The 21,043-nt window shown below is 30.8% G+C and overlaps 2 protein-coding genes across 2 annotated transcripts; both read left to right on the forward strand.

Annotated features, from left to right (window-relative positions):
- The first annotated feature begins 8,919 nt into the window (after nt 1-8,919).
- Nucleotides 8,920-14,293, forward strand: LOC112800268 (uncharacterized). Its single transcript, XM_025842458.2, has 14 exons — nt 8,920-9,159; nt 9,286-9,376; nt 9,587-9,697; nt 10,005-10,102; nt 10,198-10,290; nt 10,429-10,571; nt 10,797-10,869; nt 10,968-11,013; nt 11,118-11,227; nt 11,589-11,696; nt 11,775-11,834; nt 12,154-12,215; nt 12,656-12,968; nt 13,288-14,293. The coding sequence occupies exons 1-14, from the start codon at nt 9,079-9,081 to the stop codon at nt 14,035-14,037; spliced, it is 2,139 nt and encodes a 712-aa protein (XP_025698243.1). The 5' UTR covers nt 8,920-9,078; the 3' UTR covers nt 14,038-14,293.
- Nucleotides 14,294-16,484: 2,191 nt separating this feature from the next.
- On the forward strand, nt 16,485-20,419 carry LOC112800269 (G2/mitotic-specific cyclin-1-like). The gene is made up of 11 exons (XM_025842460.3): nt 16,485-16,770; nt 16,860-16,986; nt 17,175-17,231; nt 17,401-17,446; nt 17,582-17,722; nt 17,824-17,952; nt 18,976-19,065; nt 19,167-19,388; nt 19,502-19,600; nt 19,722-19,900; nt 19,990-20,419. The coding sequence occupies exons 1-11, from the start codon at nt 16,716-16,718 to the stop codon at nt 20,135-20,137; spliced, it is 1,293 nt and encodes a 430-aa protein (XP_025698245.1). The 5' UTR covers nt 16,485-16,715; the 3' UTR covers nt 20,138-20,419.
- Nucleotides 20,420-21,043: the final 624 nt, after the last annotated feature.

The raw sequence follows: 21,043 nt of genomic DNA on the forward strand, positions 1-21,043 counted from the left end.
CCCATCCAGACTATTTAAATGTACCCCAATCAGCCTCCAAAAATAGTTCAAAGCAGTATCAGTTACCTTGACAACTATAAAAAACTCTTTATCAGCGATAATCTCAACTATTGTGCCCTCCTTCCATGCTAAAGTCAATCCACCCGCTGTAGCTGTCGGACTAACAATCCTCTAATTCGTAAAATGACAAGATCTCAACTTATTTTTCACCAGACGAGATTGATTTTTTGTTTCACATAGAAACACAATTTCGGAGGAGTGGGATTTCATAAAAGAACTCTCATGGCGAACTAAAGGAAAGGAATAAAGAAGGGAATAAAGAGAATAATAAAGAAAAGAATTGACAAAAATCAAACATCGACATAAATCATACAAAAATTTTGTTTTGAAAAAATTTCTAACAGAACAAGTTGAAAGAGCAAGTATTCCTTAGCTAAAAAGCATGCTGAATACTCATTCCATTAAGTGCATGACATTGAAAATTATTTATTGATAAAGAATTAAAATAACATATACAATATGTTAAATTTTGGTTATATTGTTGTTACAATAATAAAAAATTTAAATATTTTATGGAATAAATAACTATTTTTGACTATCAAAGATTTAGATAATGATAAAATTAACCACAAATAAATAAAATTATTGTTATAATTATAAAAGATTAATTTTTTTATAGTAATAACCAATTGTTAAATTTAGAGTTGGTTCTATTAAAATTCTTTTAAAATTCTTAAATTACTCTTTATATTATTTTTTTCATTTCAACCATTAATCTCTTCAATAATCAAAACTAAAATCAACCTTAAACCATAGAAATCTTTCCAAAATCAAAATGAAAATCAATCCTAAATTTTAAAAATTCTTTTAAAATTAGAATCAGAATTAACTCTACAAAAACATTCCAAAATCAGAACAAAAATCGACCTTAAAGCATAAAAATTCTTTTAGATCCAAAGCCAAACTCAATTCAAAATCATAAAATCCTTCTAGAATTAGGACCAAAATCAAACCAACCTTTTTTTTAAGAATCAAATTCATGTTCTAGTGTGAAAAATGTTATTGTGGTTAATTAGGGTTACAATGAAGTTCGAAAGAAGAAAATTCGAATAGAGAAGAAAGTGAAGGGATCGATATGGATGTCTTTGGTAGACATTATTGATGAACGAAAAGATTGGCAGTAAAAAAATCTTCGAGTCAGTATTGATTCTAAACACACCAAACGTTTATGGGTTGGAATCTGAGAGTCGTGGTGGTTGGTGCAGAGGATGGAAGCATAGTTGATATTGATGCAAGAAACAATGATGGGGAGACAACAATTAAAAATGTAAACAATGGAAGAAAGATTTTTTGCTTTGAGTTTGTTGTGAGAGGAAATTGGGAGAGTGACAATGTGTAGCAAAAAAGAGAGAATAGTAGAAAATTTGGGAAAGAGAACACTAAAGATCAAAAAATAAGAGTTAGTCATTGGAAAAAGAAAAAAAATAAAAAAGAATAAATTACTATTTGATTTTTGTGGCAATAGATTGGGTAATAATTATGGAACAAGTAGAAGAATTACAACCGATATGATATAAAGAATAATTAAGAATTTTAAAAGAAATTTTATGCAGTAAACTCTAAATTTAATAATTAGATAATATTATTAAAAAATTAATCTTTTAGAATTACAATATTAATTTATTTTGTAGTTAATTTGATCAGTACTTAAATTTTTAATGGTTAAAAATAAATTATTTATTCATATTTTATTGTATCATTAGTTAACCAAGAGTTTGCATTTCATCATTTATGTAAATAGTTTTTAAAATTTTAAAATAAAATTAAGTTTAGAACAGATTGTAGTATACTTTTCAATTGGTGATAATGTTAAAGTTTTACACAATGCTTAGTATAAAATTATAAAAATATTATAATAGTATTTAATTATATTTCTATATTACAAATATATTTTTTATCCTATCATTCACATATTGAAAATCATAAACGTCTAAATAAATAATACTATGAAAAATTTTATTTTGTATGCTATTTGTTAAAAAAAAGAAAAAAAAAGTTGTAAAGAGAGGCACCTCACCAAGAGGTACTTAACCCACCTCAGGAAAGAATTGATGTTGGCTGTTATTGGTAAATTAGATCCACTTGCTTCCCCTGCCCGTGTCAGCCACACATGTCATTAGGGGTGCACAGACCTGGTCCGGCCCGAAGGTCTGGTCCGGTCCCGAATATTTTAGGAACTAATTTGGAGTGATTTCATCGGATTTAGAGTTGGGTACGGGTCTCAAAAATAGAGCCGGTCATTATTTCGGGTCGGGTCCGAGCCATGTTTCGGGTCATCCAAAGTCGGCCCGGTGGCCCGATCATCATACACAATTAATATTTTTTGTTATTAGTGATGGATCATGACTATTCTTACGTGGAATTTAAGTATTGTAAACCTTAATATTTTGTGTTATTAGTCATTATAAGACTATAAGTTAATGTTTTATGTTTAGAATGCATAAGATTGTGTTATTTGTATTGATTTAAATATTTGGTATTATTAGACAATATTAGTATTGATTGTGGTTATGCTTTAATATTGATTGTGGTTATGCTTTAATTTTGAAGAATGGTTAGTTCTTGTTATATTTTTCTAAGTGAATTTTACTATGTTAACTAATGGTTGGAGCCTTGGAAATTTTGATATTTTTACATGCTAGTTTACAAGAAGGTATCAACGTAATGTAATGTTAACGGCCCGGTTTTCATCCGGTATAATTGTGGCCCGAAAGTGTATTAGTTTCATCGGGTCTAGGGCCGGGTTCGGGTCTAATAAATAGACCCGGTGTATATTTCGGACCGGATCTAGGTCACATCAAACCCGACTTTACCCGGCCCATGTGCACCCCTACATGTCATGCGAACGTAAAAGGGATTAACACCGAATTCGGTCAATTGCTAGCAGGATTTAGGATTTTTTAAAAATAAAATTTTATTTATAAATAATTTGGATATAGTTTATATTTTTATATCCTATTATTTATCTCGTTTATTGTGTAAACAAATTAATTAAAAATATATCATGTTTACATTATTATTTATCGTGTAAACGAGATAAGCCACAAATTTTTTAAACACATATCACGTGTAAAACATGACGTGATAAATAAAAGTTGACATATTCTACATATCTCGTTTATCTTATAGGATAAACGAGATATGAATATTTATAAATATAAAAATATAATTTTTATAAGTATAAAAATATAATTTTTTAAAATAATAAAAATATTAATAATTAGATTTGAACCAATTTAAGAAATAAAAATTAATATATTTTGTTTTTATTTAGATCGAATGGAATATTAACAAATATTTTAGTTGGATATAACAACAATAACGAAACCTTGTCCCACTAGATGAGGTCGGCTACACGAATCAAATGACACCATTGAGCTCTATCATGTATTATGTCTATAGAGAGACCGTTTATATGTAGATTTCGTTTGACCATCTCATGGTGGTATTCCTAGGTCTTCCTCTGTCTTTCACCTCTTATCCATCTTCTATCTCATCCACCCACCTGGGTGCTCTGTCGATCTTCTTCTCACATATCCAAATCACATAAGACGCGATGCTACCATCTTTTTCACAATAGGTGCTACTCCAACTCTCTCTTTTATATCTTCGTTTCTTATTCTATCCAATCGCGTATGACCACTCATCCATCTCAACATCTTCATCTCTGCCACACTTAACTTATATCCGTGCTTCCTTTGGCCGTCCAACACTCTATACAATAAAGCATAGTCGATCTAATAGCAATGCGATAGAATTTACCTTTAAGTTTTAAAGGTAATTTTTTGTCACATATAAAACAAGACGCACTCCGTCATTTTGACCAATCTGCTTGGATCCTATGATTTACTTCACCTTTATATTAGGGATTTCCCTTCGGCGATCGAACTTACATTCCATATATTTCGTCTTGCTACGACTTATGCGCAAACTATACATTTCTAGAGCTTCTCTCCATAAATCCAACTTCTTATTTAAGTCTTCCATCGATTCTCCCATAAGGATGATATCATCGGCAAAAAGCATGCACCATGGCACAGGCTTTTGGATATGCTCTGTGAGTACTTCTAAACCTAATGTGAAAAGGTATGAACTTAAGGATGATTCCTGATATAATTCTATACTAATAGAAAATTTCTCTGTTACACTACATTGAGTCTTCACACTAGTTGTAGTCCATCATAGATGTTTTTGATTGCACGAATATATGCGATCCTTACTCTCTTCCTTTCCAAAACCTTCCATAAGACCTCCATTGACACCTTATCATACGCTTTTTTCAAATTAATAAATATCATACGTAGATCCCTTTTATTATTTCGATACCTTTCCATCGTCCTTCTTAACAGGTATGTAACTTCAGTGGTGGATCAGCTTGGCATAAAATTAAATTGGTTCTCTATTACTTATGTCTCTTGTCTTGACCTCCGTTCTATCACTCTTTCCCATAACTTCATGGTATGGCTTATGAGTTTGATCCCTCTATAGTTTTTACAACTCTATATATTCCCCTTATTCTTGTAGATAGGTACCAAGGTACTCTTTCTCCACTCATATATCATCTTTTTTTACCTTAAAATCTCGTTAAAAAACTTGGTTAACCAACTGATGTCTTTCTTTCCAAGGTCCTTCCAAACTTCAATCGGAATATTATCGGGTCTTACTGTCATGCCATTTTTCATTTGCTTTAAAGCATCTTTTACCTCGAAGTTTCGAATCCTTTAATAATAGTCAAAGTTTTAATCTTCTTCCCTCGTGCATAACTGACTAAAACTTAGAAAAGTTTTTTGTCCTTCACTAAATAATTCGTAAAAGTAATTTTTTCATCTTTCGTTAATCTTCTCATCTTGAGCCAAAGCATCTCCGTCTTTATCCTTTATACACTTAACCTGATCTAAGTCTCTCATTCTTCTTTTACGGCTCTTTGTGATTCTATATATACCTTTTTTTCTTTCCTTCGTGTCTAAAGACTAGTAGAGACCCTGATATGCTCTTGTTTTTCCTTCATTTACAACCACTTTTGTATCTTTCTTCCCAATTATTTGCATTGTGGCACAAAAACCACCCTTTAAAGCACTTCCCTTTTTTTCCTTTATCTTTTCTTGTACACTCACATTCCATCACGAGGACTCTTTATCCCTTAGTCCTATCCTTCTAAATTCACCAAAACTTTCTTTTGCTATTCTTCTAATAACTTCTGTCATCTCCCTTCACATCTCCTCCGTGCTTCCATCTCCTTTCCACTTTGTCTCTTCTCGTACTCGTATTAATAAGCTTCTTGTTACTTACATTTTATCCACCTCCACCTTGTTTTTGAATTCTTCCTATGATATCTTTTCCTCAATTTTTTCTCAATGCAAAAATTCATGACCAACATCCTATGTTGTATTGTTAAACTCTCTCTCATAATAATTTTACAATTAATACAAAATTTTCGGTCGACTCTCCTCAATAAGAAGAAGTTGATTTGAGAGCTTGTCATGCCACTTTTACAGGTTATATGATATCCGTCTCTCTTTTTAAAATATGTATTTGCAATGAGAAGGTCAAAGATTGAGGAAAAGTCCAAAATAGTTTTACCATTGGTATTGACCACCCTAAAACCATGGCCTCCATAAATACTTTCATATCTAGTTATTTCTATTTCAATACGACCATTTAAATCTCATCCTAAGAAAATATTATCTCTCAAAGGTATGTCTTGGACTAAACTCTCTAAATCCTTCAAAACCCTTATCTTGTGTTGTTTGTTCAAATTCACTTGCGATGCATAGGTGCTAATCACATGAAAAGTACCTCTTTCTATTACAACTTTAATAGAGATGATCCGATCACCCACCCTCTTGACATCCACTACGTCTTTCTTCTATTGCTTATTCACAATGAGACAATAACATGTATGTGTATAGAGAATAATAGTAAGAGAAAGAATAGTGTTTGATACAATAAGAAAATATAATAAAAATAGAAATTAAGAATTAAAAAAAATAAAATTAAAGATAATTTAAACATTTAAATATAAATTAAAAGAAAAATAAAATATTTTTTATCAATTGAAATTATGCACGAAGATAAAGAGTACTTTGAATATAAATTTTTATCTCTACTTTAAATAAATAAATTCAATAACGTTTATAAATAGTTCATTTGTAAATAAGAAAAGTATAGAGAAATAACTCTCTTACAAGCCAACATAAGCTAACTCTATTATAATTTAAATTTTATAAATAAATAAAAATTTAAAAATTAAAATTCAAAATTTACAAAGGATTCTTTCTATATTTATCCTAATCACATTTATAATACACAATAAAAATAATCCATAAAAAACATAATCCCTTTTCATTCATTTGAAAACAATCAAATTTCTCTCTCCTCAAATCCGCCGTCTCCATGCAATTTCGATGTCGTCGCCTACTGACCACCGACCACCGTCGCGCTACACGGCCTCTTCCACGCGTCCCTCGCCGTCCTTCTTTCGTCGACGCCGTCGCCCACCGTCCCGATGCATCTACACCGCCGCGGTCCCATCCATTGCGACGCAGCCACGTTCGGTCCCCATTCCGATCCATAGTGATTCATCCACTCGCGATGCGCGGCCTCCGTGGCTTCCTCCTCGCAATGCGCCACCACGAGTCTCCCATCGCACACGCAATATCGTCCAAGATGTCGTCGCCGGTCACCCTACGACTCTTCTTCTCCTCTCCTATTTGGTTTTGAATGATTCTTTTAACTAGTTTTTTATGTTTCTTTTTATTAGTTTTGGATAATTCTTTTTCCTATATTTTGTATGTTTTTATTCTTAGAATTTGGATGATTCTTTTTCCTATGTTTTGTATATCTTTTTTCTCATAATTTGGATGATTCTTTATCTTATGTTTTAATATTTTTTTTTTGAATTTGAACTTTAAAAAAAATTAGAGTTTGCGTAATAAATGGTAAAAGATAAACTAGAGTAAAAAGAGGTCATTAATAATCATTATTAATTAATGACAAATAATTAGTATAGAGTGTAGTTTAAATATACTTATTGGCTTGTTGTTGGTTATACCACTCTTGATTCTTAGCAGAATTTTTGTAAATAATGTTTCTAAATCATTATTTTAATTTTGTTATACATAATAACAAAGTAATAAATTTATTTAGTATTTTATTTATTTTAAATTTATAAATTTTATACCTTCTAAAAATTAAATAACTTATAAAATGTTTATTTTTGTTTTTAAATTTTTTTATTTTTAATGTTTAAATTATTTTATTAAATTTATAATTTTAAAAATAAAATTATAAAAATTAATTTTTTAAAAATAATAAAAAATAAGTGACCAGACATTATTATGTCTGTTGAGCCGCTAATAATTTTAAAAACAAAAGAGTGATATGAGAGAGGATTTTTATAACCGCTCTTTGTATTTAAATTTTTTTTTTAATTTAATCATCTAACTAAAATATTTATTAATATTTTATTCGATTTAAATAATAATAAAATATATCAATTTTTATTTTTTAAATTGATCTAAATTATATTATTAATATTTTTTATTATTTTTAAAAATTATATTTTTATACATATAAATATCCCTATTTCGTTTTAAATAAAACAAAAAAAGAATAGAAAGAGACATTTTTAAAATATATATATACATCTAATTTATCGTATAAACAAAATAATTATAAATATATTTTGCTTACACAATAAATAAAATATCTTTTATTTTTATTGCTATAAGTCTAAGAAAATGAATGTAAGATGAGCAATTCTCTTCTATAAATCAATTTTGTCTAGTGAGTCTTTTTATCTAATATTTTATTTTTTTTTTCATGAAATATGTTGATTAGATTTTTTTCTTTTGTGTTAATAACTATAATGGTCCACTTTATAATTCTCTTCTCATCGAATAAAATTTTGTCTTTTTTTTTTAAAAAAAATTCTAATTGGTTATATCCATCTTTTGAAGAATAATTTATTTCAATTTAAAATGATTATTTTGTGAGTTCCTTAACTATAAAAGTTTATAAAACTGTAGTTTAGGTTCTATCATTCAACCTTAGTTAAAAGATATGCTAGAAGGCAAAACATTTAGTGAAAACATGAGAAGTCACTTAAATATAAGGCAAATGCAAAACAATAAAAGAAAATAAAAAGATAAAAGTCATAAAACAGTAGTGGATTAACATTTCTCATTAATATGTAGATGTATTAATTTGAATTCTCTCTTAATTATCTAACAAATAACTCTCGTGAATTCTTATTTTAGTTTTTTTATGTCTCAATTCTTTTGCCTAAAAACATTTCTAATCTAAATTTTTGAAGACAAATTATATCAACACAATTGTAGAAATATCAACACAATTTTTTAAGATAATTATTTTTAATTTATTCGTTAAAAATATCCTTGTTGTTTTATTTTATTTTATTTTAGTTTAGAGGAACATGTTTTGTGATATTTATCACTTAAACTATAAATACAACTGAGCAAAAATCAAATACAGTTTTTTTAAACGTACATTTTCTGTAGAAGATAACATTTTAACATCAGTATTTTGTTAATAAATAACAGTCAACACATTTTTTATTTTGCTAATTAAAAATATATAAATACATAGTTAATTAATAATAATTATATTTTTTAATTAACTATGTTAGATATATTAAAATTAACTATTAAAATTAATTAATATAAAATATATATTAAAAATAAATTAAATTATATATATTATTGATTACTGATTTTAGTATATAAATAATATTTTTATATTTTTATATTAAAATATATTTTTACGAGAAACTCTTATTTTCAACTCACATAAAAATATGAAAATACATCCTTTTAAGGATAATACCCTAGTTCAGTAATTATTTTCTTTAAAGTTTAAATCCATCCAAATAAACAAAAATGGTTTTTTCCCCTTCAATTAAGAAAGTAATATTTCCATAAATAAATAAGTTGAAATAAAGAAGGAGGAAGTAACTCCCACTACTGGCGAGCTTTGTGCGGAAACGTTTTCGGAGCTCTAATGGCGGTTCCACTCAGAATGAGCAACAACAATAAGCGGGCTGTGCTTGCTCGTTTGAAATCCCTCATCAACACACAGCAGGTAACACTAAAACACTACCCTTCTTCTCTCGTCTTTCAGTCTGCTCTTTTCTTTTTTGGTTCAGGCAATTTATCGAACACTTCGTGAGTGTTAACATCTCTTTTGTCCTTTGGTTCAATTTCTCAGTTGCAGAGGTTCTGCACTTCTATGCAGCCCAAAGGGAAACTGGATGATCGCTTGTCTCCAAAAGGGGACTTAGATTACTCGGCTCTGAAAGGTAGCTATGATTATGCATTTTCTTTTGCTCATTATTGATGGGTTGTAGTTTCCATTTCTTATGTTAACATCATTGCAACTAATTTTAGGTAGAATTCTTGCAGAGACATATGTAAATTTCCATGTAATCATGTGTGTGTATTTCTTTTTAAACCATGTTAATGGGTTTGACTAAAGCCTGAGCTGGTTTTAATTGTGACCTATTGTTCAGAACGCAATGACTTCTTGAAATGGAAGACTCTGGACGCTAGTAAGCTTGGTATAACTACTTCTAAGCTTTCGAATCCATCTCGGATTGTCTTGGAGCATCTTGACCTCATAGGTTAGGATTTTCTTAAACCTCACTCTGCATTATTTAAGAGAGACCGTTGACAAGCTTGCAAAAAACATTGCAATGTTCCTCTTCCTATTGAAATGATAAAAGATGAGCATTGCCATCTTTGCTTGTTCTTCCCCACCCTTGAAAAGGGTTCTTGCTTGATTTTAGACAAACTTTGGCGTTTTATAAAACTGGATCTCTACACACACACATACACACAAGGATTTTGGTGCTAGATACATCTTACACTTTTTTCAATACCCATATTTTGTTCTTCAATAATTATATTCTTTTTACCTTCAAATTACAGGAGTTAAGTCCTATTTGGTAGGTGGGTGTGTGAGAGATCTACTATTGAATAGAACTCCAAAAGATTTTGATGTCATCACCACAGGGGAGCTTCATAAGGTTTTATGACAGTGATTCAATTTATTGACTAAATAAGCGCGGCATACCTTTTTGATGAGTTTTGACGAACATTTAGTGTCCTCAATATCTGACAGGTGAAAAAGCATTGTCGTAAAATAGGCCATGCTATAATTGTAGGGCGACGTTTTCCAGTATGCCTTGTTAATGTAGAAGGTTCTCAAATAGAGGTTTGTCCGTTGAGTAGTTATACTTGATTAGCTTTTCTCTTTCTTTAGTCTACTACTTACATGTAGGTTTTAGTGTGCTCTTCATTGGAGATTCTTCTTTGTAACGTATTTCAACAAAATTTACAAATACTGAATCAGGTAACCAGTTTTGCGACAGAGGCACAGACATTTGAAGGGAGTGACCAAGTTCGACGCACTCTATTGCCCAAATCCAAATGCAATAATAAAGACGACTTAATTCGCTGCAAAAACTCCTTGTACAGAGACTTCACAATTAATAGGTGTTAATGGATTTTTTGTTTCCAGTTTTCTTAAAAGAATTTGGAGAGGGTCTATTGGTTTGTGTGTTTAATTTCAGTTTTTGAAAAAATTGTTTCTCTTTAAAACCGAGTGCTGCTTTAGGTTACAAATAATATAGGAAAGAGCAGTAACAGCTTGTTTTTATCTAAGATAGTTAACTTTATACATACACTGCCTTATTAATCCATTTCTGATTGTGGAAGCAGTTTATTTTATGACCCCTCTGCTAATAAGATATATGATTATGCCAATGGAATCGCTGATTTGAGATCCTTGAAGGTAACTTTTTATTGAACTTGTTAATAAATGTTTACACCCAAGCATGACTAACTTGTGAGTATGTTGATATATATTTGTGCTTTGTAATGTGGATTCAGCTTGAAACTGTGATCCCTGCTCAACTGTCCTTCAAAGAGGACCCTGGTAGGTATTATCCTGCTCTCATTAGCATGTTAGATGAGATGCCTTTGACCATATTGATTATCATGCACAATGAAAATGAAGTTGCATCTGAAATTTCTTTGTAGGGAGAATTTTGCGTGGCTTCAGAATGGCAGCTCGACTAGGTTTATCGTTATCAAGGGAGATTGAGGCTGCTATTTTGGCTTATTCTTCACAAGTTAAGAACATGAACAAGGTATATCAATTGAAATTTTATGATGGTATGCTTCCTGAATGGGTGACCACCAAGCGAGAATATACTTTGCTGTTGCATACTGCATGAATTTGTAATAAGAAGAATTATTTCATCTTTTTAATTTTACTAGTATGCTTCCACTTACATATGTTGTAACTATACATGGGCAAGTGTAAAAATGCTGTCCTTTTTCTTTCTTTTCTCTCTCTTTTTTTATTTGATATAGCATTGTTATTGACACACCTGGCAAAGGTATACGTACCTATTATAAAAAGTGCTCAAGGTTTTCTTTTTTGGATGTGAAAGTAATTATGGTTTTTGTTTTGTCATTCCTCCTGCTTCTGGTCTTTATGTTTCTCAGACTAAATTACTGACTGAGGTGAACTATATGCTGTCTTATGGAGCTGCTGAACCATCTTTGCGCTTGCTCTGGAAATTCAAGTTGCTTGAGTTTTTATTTCCTGTGCATGTAAGTGGATCTGAGTTGCTGACTAATTGAACATTATGCCTTATACAAAACAATTGTTAACTCATTAGCCGGTTATAGGCAGCATATCTTGATGAACAGGTGGATAAAGAAGGTGTTCTTGCTTCCAATATGTTGATGGTAAGTTACACTGGAAAAATAATTGTAGACTGAGCCTTTTAAGATATTTTTTTCTTCTGCGAATGCAACTGCTAAAATGAAATTTATTTTTTTTCTCATGATAATTGGTGAAGATTCTGCTTTCTAAAAGTCAACTAAATTGGAGATATTGGATTTGTCATGTTGCTTACAGTACATCAATCTCTGATTAGTTTGTCTGAAGAAAGATTAGAAGACAAAAAATGGATGTATCAGAACTTTTTGTATCCCTATATCATGCATGCCTGTGCCTGGTACCACTTTTCTGCTTTCACCTCTTGCAGTTCTGTTACTTTTGCAGAAATTATTCCTCCATCTGGATAATTTGGTGGCATGTGATCGGCCTTCTGATTGCACTCTATGGTAAGTGGTTGCTTGTTGCAAGAAACTGTTTTTCATAAAAAATAAATATTTGACCTTAAGTTTAGAACTAGTTTTTCTTCAACCAGGGTTAGATGGTATTAGGAACCTGATCATTTGAGAGATAGGAGAAGTAGAAACTGATTACTAGTAAAACTAGTCCAAGGCCTAATGAATCCCCAATTGAGATCAAACAATTCTGATGTGCGACTTAAGTCCTATACCTTGCAATTGGGTTCTAGCTTGCCACCATGCTCTGCAGTCCTTACTATGGTCAAAGAGCCCAAAACTCTATAACCTCCATCAGAATTCCATATTTTTAATGTGGGACTCAAGTCCCATGCCTTCATATTGAAACTACAAATATGAAAGTAAAAGATATGCTAGGTATCCATCTATAGTGGTGCATGTCTGAGACATGATTGTATGTTTGTGTGATACAGGATTGGGTTGCTAGCATTTCACCTGGCATTAGTAAATAACCCGCAAGAAGCCCTTGTGGTGTGGGCTCTTGCTTCTATTCTATATCATGGGAATTGGAAAGACGGTGTTAAATTCGCTAAAGAACATGCAGAAGTGACTGTTAATTTTGCACCTGAAATAAGGATGTCCTGTTTGAACAAATCGGAAGAAGAAATTGCAAAAGCAGTCACTGAATTGGCATCTCATGTGATACACTCTGTATGTGTGCTGGTTAATAATGATAGTCTTCGTCAATCCATGGCTAGATATCCATCTTCTCCATGCTCTGGCACTGTAAGTAAATATTTATTTTTATGTATATATTTTACTAGCATTTGACATTTTGCATGGTGGATACTGGATTGATTGCATAATAGTTGCTCAGGATCAAGTTCTGTTCTAATCAACTGTGCTATTTAAACATGCCATAGTTAGCCATTCTTTGTGATACTTCACTGTTTCTGGTTGGACCTTGTTAACTTTTAGTAGTTTTTGGCTTGAAAATAAAATATCTATGTAGATCATTCATTTATGTCCATGTGAAAACATGTTACTTTGTGGTACTTCATATGGTCTCAGTCTAACTGAAAACACAAAATGGTGTGGCATTCAGGTATTTGTACCAGGGAAAAAAGGGCAGATTGTTGGTGATATTTTCAGAGTGCTAGTCAATGATGTCCAACTGTATAGGAGTGAAAGAAAAGGTTCAAAGATAAAATATGGCATGCTTAGCCGGGGCAGTATTGAAGAGACTAGATATGTTTTCGGCAAAATTGTTCTCAACACTATGATTAGTTGCATTGTTGGGAACAAGGATGATTTTGAGGCTGAAAAATGTCATCTTAAGACTGAGGACACTGAGGAAAGTGGCCAGTCACAAATTTCAAATTCAGTAATCCATAAATCGGTTGCAAGGAAACATGAAAGACAAGCTTTATCACCAAGTCCAGAAAGTAAGCAAGGAAAAATCAAGAAACAGAAACTGGTTGACAATGACCGTGTTCCAGAGCAGAAAGTGGACATGGCGAGCCATGAATTGGTTTTCAAGGAAACCAGTCAAGAGTGGCAGAAGCAAGCAAAATTAACTCAGAAGGTTGATCCATCTATGATGAAGGGCTTTGTGCCGAAAATGAAAAAACATCCAATAAAGCATCCAGCGAGGCCTATGAAGACAGTCAAACAGAACTCACACACACCATCACAATTTAAAGTGTCTAAGAATCATCATGAAGTAGCTGACAGCTGCAACATAAATGTGGATGCAAAAGCAACAAATAAGTCACACTTAAAGAAGAAAAGGTCCCAATCATCATCTGATGAAAAAGTTTTGAAGCATTCCCTTTCCAGTCTCTTCAGAAAATGAATACTGGTTGGAACTTGGAACCGGCATAGTTTAGAAACTAAACATATAGAGGAGTTGTATTAGATCTCTTTCCTCTTTTTTAGTCCCAAAATTTTTTACTGATTTAAAAGTAGGCTTTCAGTTCTTTAGAGTTTACTTGCCATCATTAGGGGATACCCCCTCCCTTGTTTGATTGTGATGGGAGAAAAAAAAAAGGAAAGGAAAGAACATATATATACTTTTCAATATGAACAAGATTCATAGGAATTAGTCTCAAGCTGGATGAAAATCACATATTGTGTGTGGAATGGATTTCATTGATGGCTTTTTGTGAGCTTTAAAAACTAGGGCATGCAATCAGGTATTCAAATATGCAACTTTTTTATGAATAGACATCTGTGTGGAACATTATTAGAAAACATATAAAGGTAGGTTGTACTCCTTGTTTTCGCTTCGTTAGCTTCACAATGAACTAGCTTTTCAATTCAAATGTGAGACCAAATTCTTGAAGAGCTTTAAGAATTTTTTTTTATTTGGAAGTAAATACGTACGTAATCGTATGATGGATGAATCAGATATGTGAGCACGTGTATCACACTCACAATTTGAAATATGACAACTCAAATGAGTTTGTTGCATAGCATTTATTTTATATTTTATATATATAGCTAGACATGTCAACGAAGTGGGGTAGATTTGCCAAATTCAATTTTCTTTATTTTTGTTTAATAAAAATTTAAAACGTAATCTAGTAATCATAAGGGGAAAAAAAATTCTCTAGTTTCATCTTTGCGTCATGAGCAATTGATAGATAATCATAATAAAAGGGATTTTGTGAGGAGACAAAAATGTCCTTTTGCTTTTTTGATGTGATACAATGTCTAAGTTTAAGAGTTTTTTTTAAATAAATAAAATAAATATCAGGATTAAATACAAATACGAGTTAAAAAATTTAGATTTTTATATTTTATTATTTAAATTGGACGATTTTTTTATAAATAATTTTTAACATTTAGTCATAACTTGCCAGATGAAATGAATTTTAAGAAATTTTCAATAAAAATGTTAAAATTGGATATTTTATTATATATCTCGTTTTTATATAAAAATGAGATAATTTTACATATATCTCTCCTTCTCATAGATGAGATATGTTTAAAAATATTATCTATATCTATTATTTTTATATTTATTTTTAGAAAAAAAAAACACCTTAAGTTTAAGTGCCGTTGATATTAGATTTTTCTCTGATAAGAAAGAAGCCAGGGAGATAAGGAAATTGCCATCAATGTGGATACAATATTGTTGAAGGTACAAAGTTTTTTCTTTTTCCGAATATGAAACATTACATGCAATTTTTTTTTTATTTATTGATGGAAGATTCAAGATAAACTCACTAAGTGAATCTAATTTGTTTTTCATAGATTTGGCTCAGTGCTCTTAAATCGGCATTCATCATGATGAGTTGATGACTCAACAAACCCACTCCAAATATTTGATGATTGTCATTTCCTTATCTATTCTATTACTCTTATTGGATTTCCCCCCTAATTAATGCATGAATGTTAATAAAGATTATATTATGTTTTAAAAGAAATTAGAAACAAAATAAGATGAGAGAAGCTATAAGCAAATCAAGGAGAAAAAAATGGGGTCAAATGGGAAAGTGCGGTAGAGCGGCATATAGGAGCGTCCTTAATAATAGAAGGAAGAAGGGATCAAAGCAAAGATTAACAATTCCATCCCAATGATTTAGTTTAGTTCATACATTAGAGATTTCACATTTCTTTTGCCATGATTCTATATGATTCACATAATTACTTTAACTTGATTTTTTTTTAAATTTTTCTTTACCAAAATCCTATCCAGCTAAAAAGTTTTAAGCTGATTCTTTTTTTGAGCAAATTAATCTAATTATGCAATAGAATTACATTACATTATAATATATTCGAATATTTTCATCTTGAATTGCTATTATCTCGCTAATGAGTTATTATAACTTAAATGGTATAATCCCCCAAAATAATTTTTACAAATAACAAATAGAGTTAGTGTTTTAACATATTTTAAATTCTTAGTTTTGGCATGTGTTTATTAATTATAAAAATTATTTTGACTCATCAAAACTTATGAATGAACAGGTATTATTAAAAGATATTATACTATTAATATTATCAAATCATATAATTTTATTCATAAAACTTACAAAATAGTGAAGAAGGTAAATGTGATTTTGAAAAAGAAGGCATCTTTGCTGCAACAACACGCCTCTTCCCACATGCCAACCATATTATTACCGTTGCTAGAGACATATTTAGACATAAAAATAGAAAAAAAAGTAATGAATTAATAAATAAATAAACAAATAAATAATATTAACATAATAAATAAATAACACAAAGTTTGTTATCATGTTATGCCAGCCTTAGCCTAATCCAACGGTCACAAGTGACTAGCCGTTGAGTTTTGAACACACACAAAAAATTCACAAATACCCCCAACAATGGTTTCACTCTCCTCAGTGTGCCATTGGTAAGTGAGTGTACCCACTCTCTCTTCTCTCTTTCTCTCCTTCAACTTTCTGGATCCACCAAATTTGAATTATTGATGCACATCTTCTGAAGATTGGGATTTTGGGGGTGTGATTGATTGTTCATTAAGTGAGAGAAAGAAAGAAAGAAAGGAAGGAAAAATTAAAAATGGTGATTTCTGATGAGAACATCTCTAACTCAATCAACCCCACAAATCTCCAAGGTATAAACTTTATGGGTGTAGTGAAAATTTTCAACCTTGAATTTTTATGCAAAGGTTGTAATATTTGGGTTTTTTCTTTTTTTCAATAGGAGGTTTAGATTATATGGATACAAAAAAAGCTGGGCAGAAGAATAGAAGAGCTTTAAGTGTTATCAATCAGAGTGTGGTGGAAAGTAGACATTACCCTTGCATTTTGAACAAAAGGGCATTTGCAGAGTAATTTTCTCTAGCCATTCTCTTTGCCATTCTACATCTATTGTCCTCTTCTGTTTTTCTGTTGTTTTTAAATTTTAATACTTTGGTTCTATTTTTTTGTTGTTTTTAAATTTTAATACTTTGGTTCTATTTTTTTTTGGGTGTTTTTAAATTTTAATACTTTGGTTCTATTTTTTTGGGGTGCCCAGAAAACATGAAGTTTGTGAGAAAAAGCAGGTGGATCCAGTGCACCGACCCATCACAAGGTTAGGAATTAGAATAATGATGACCTGGTGGCTGGTAGTGTATTAAAAAGTTTTAAAAATTGAAATTTTAAAAATTTAAAATCTACTTCAAGATTCAACTTTAGTTTGCTTTCATACAAGATTCAATTTGATGTGTATTCTTTTTTGGTTTGCTTTTATATTATGTTAGGAGGTTTGCTGCAAAAATTGCTACCACACAACAGTCTCGGAATGAGGTAGTCTTTTTATTTTTTTTGTTATTATTTTGGGTCCTCTCTATGTTCTTTGGTGAAATTATTGCACTACAAGCAGATCTTGACTTTTTGAAGCATTGAAAACTGTGGTAATGGTGAGGTCAATTTTGATTATAGGAAAACAAAAGGAATACAAACAAATCCAATCAGTTTGGAGAGTATATACTCATTGACGATGAACATAAGTCAGTGGAAGATCAGCCGGTGCCAATGTCTCTGGAGCAAACAGGGCAATTGGACAATGATTCAGATCAGATGGTATGTTTTTACCTGTTCAAGATTCTTTTTTTTGTTCCTCGGATCCATATCAAAGCTCAATTAGTGACTAAAATGTATTAAATATAAACTGGCTCTGTTAGGAGGAAGTTGAGATGGAGGATATAGACGTTGAAGAGCCCCTTGTGGACATTGATAGTGGTGATGCAAATAATACTCTTGCAGTTGTGGACTATATTGAAGAACTTTATATCCATTACAGAAAAATGGAGGTACATTTGGAAACTGAAAATGAATAATAGCTTGCATTTCCTCATAGGCATGTAAATTATTCGTTTAGGCTGAGTTTGGTAAAACTTTTTTTCAAGAGGAGTTTGTGGTTTTAAAAAGTATAAGCACCTCATTTTACATTTGGTAAATTAAAAATGTCCAAGTGCTTGTGCTAACCTTCACAAACTTTAACACAATCTTCATATATTTTTTATTTTTTAACCTAATCTTTACAAATTTCAACACAAATAAATCTCTATCACATATTAGGTATGAACTTCTATCTATTTATATTATTTTTTTGTGCGTTGTTTTTGTATTTTTTTCAGTAGATCTATTATGTTTGTTTGTTTTTTTTGTATTTTTTCAATCATAAAATTTTCCTTGCATGAACATTAATTATAATAACATGTATATACATATCTAAATATAGATGTAAATATAGATATATAATCATAAGAGTAGTTTATTTGAAATATGTGTTCTATTTTTTGTGATCCGTAAAAATGAGCCAATATATATAGGTGGATAATAGAAGTAAATATTTAAACTCTAAAATTTGAGTTAGGTAATTTAGTATTATTAATGACGATGTTTAGAGTAAAATAAATTTTTATGATACTTATATAAAATTTTAAAGTTAAAAAAATAAAAGAGTTTATTTATTATATTTATGTTTATTATGAAATTTTTTATTTTAAAATATTATATAAAATTTTAAAGAATTTGAAAAAATAAATTTTTTTTGTTATAAACATGTTTATTATAATTTTTTTACCAAACATAATTGTGGTGATTGTGCTTGCAAGTGCTGCAGCTTTCATAAGCTATTTTCAAAAAATAAAAGCTTTACCAAACTATGTCTAAGTAAGCCCAAATGGTATGAATATGAAGATCTAACATTTTTTTAGTCTAAATAGTTGGATAATCAACATAGTCTTTTTTTTTTTTTTTTCCATTGGAGCAGATTTCAGTTTTAAATTTTGGAATTCAAAGCTAATTTCAGAGTTGTTCTATATATGCAGAGGACTAGTTGTGCCTCGCCAAATTATATGGCGCAACAATTTGACATTAACGAAAGGATGAGGGCTATACTGATTGACTGGCTAATTGAGGTAAATTGAATGTGTTAACCCTCTAAACAATCACTAATAGTCGGCATCCTCGCTCGATATTGTTGAGTACTGATAGATGCTTGTGTTTATGGACCTTGCAGGTGCATGATAAGTTTGAGCTCATGCATGAAACATTGTTCCTTACAGTTAACCTCATAGATAGATTCTTGGAAAAGCAGACAGTGGTAAGAAAGAAGCTTCAGTTGGTTGGTCTAGTTGCAATGCTTTTGGCATGCAAGTATGAGGAAGTTTCTGTGCCTGTTGTTAGTGATTTGATCCTTATATCAGACAAGGCATATACAAGGAATGAAGTTCTGGATATGGTAATATATATGTTTTCCTTGTTTAGTACTACCATCTTAACATATATGCATGCATTTATAGAGAAAATAAACTGATATTTATTTGTTTATTTTTCTCTTATAAACCCTTTCAGGAGAAGTTGATGCTGAACACATTGCACTTTAACATGTCTGTTCCAACAGCATATGTTTTCATTAGAAGGTTCCTAAAGGCAGCACAAGCAGACAGAAAGGTAGCAACATGCTTGATAAAATTCATAGTTAAAAACTCTCATATTTCTTATTATGATGATGATCATTGATATGGTTAAAATTACTAACTTCTTAATTGATACTTACTCTCACCATGGACAGCTTGAGCTACTAGCTTTCTTCTTGGTAGAGCTATCTCTAGTGGAGTATGAGATGCTTAAGTTCTCGCCATCTTTGCTAGCTGCAGCTGCAGTTTATACAGCTCAATGCACAGTTTTCGGCTTCAGACAGTGGAGCAAGACATGTGAATGGCATACCAATTACACAGAAGAGCAATTATTGTAAGCACATATTCATTCATTCATTCAATTCAAGTACTGAATTGAACATAGTGCATCATGTGCTAATGTAATTTCCTTGTGACGCGCAGAGAGTGCTCGAGTTTAATGGTTGGTTTCCACCAGAAGGCAGGGTCAGGGAAACTTACAGGGGTGCATAGGAAGTACTGTTCTTCAAAGCACAACTACACTGCAAAATGTGAAGCAGCAAGTTTTCTTCTTGATAACTCATTGTTGTAGCAGCCACATGTATAGCTAGCTATTAACAAAACAGCCACAACTACAAACTTGACTTTTACTTGGGTTGCATATTTGGGGAATCATAGATTTTATTTCTAGGATCATCCCCCTCTGATGATGCTTTTTCTTACTTCTAAATTTACTTTCATTTTAGTCCCTTTACTTTTACATTATGTTCCTATGGTGGGAACATAACTTTGTCCAAATCTGTATTTCTTCTTGTTCCATTCAACAAAATAATGGAAATGATTGGTATAGAAACAATTTCATTCATTATGAGAAGTATTTGATTATTGCTCTTTGTCCAACATGTATAATGTAGTGTTTTCTTTTTTTTTTCTTTTTTTTTTAACAAAATATGTGTATGGTTTAATCCATGATTACTCTTTAGTTGACAATTCAAACAATCATCTTGAAGAGAATCCACAAGCATTGATCGGAAACTTCTGTCGAATTCAAGATGCAGCAACTAACCAAGCAATTGAACCATAAGAATTGTTGCCAATTTGGGCTCATGTATCATTTGAACCATAATATATTACTAGAGAAAAATGTTTTAAGAAACTCATATTTGTACCTAGATTGATATTTGAACCTTTTACAATAGATTGAAATTTTAAATTTTATATATGGGTTATCCACCAAAAACGCCCCCGAATTATTCAATTGTCGACAAAAATGGACTCGAATTTTACTATCAATAAAAATACCTTGAAATAATTTAAAAACACAACAACAATATCCAACCGTAAATCTATATTTTCAAAAAATATGTTAGATATTGAATTTTGACGTGATTTTTTATAAGAATAATTAAAAAAATGAGATATTATTATTCTTAAAATTTGGTGATTTTTTTCTAAGTATATATTTTTTTGTGATTTTTTAAAAGTATTATTAGTTGTT

Source organism: Arachis hypogaea, chromosome 5, assembly GCF_003086295.3.
Source record: "Arachis hypogaea cultivar Tifrunner chromosome 5, arahy.Tifrunner.gnm2.J5K5, whole genome shotgun sequence".
Taxonomy (NCBI): domain Eukaryota; kingdom Viridiplantae; phylum Streptophyta; class Magnoliopsida; order Fabales; family Fabaceae; genus Arachis; species Arachis hypogaea.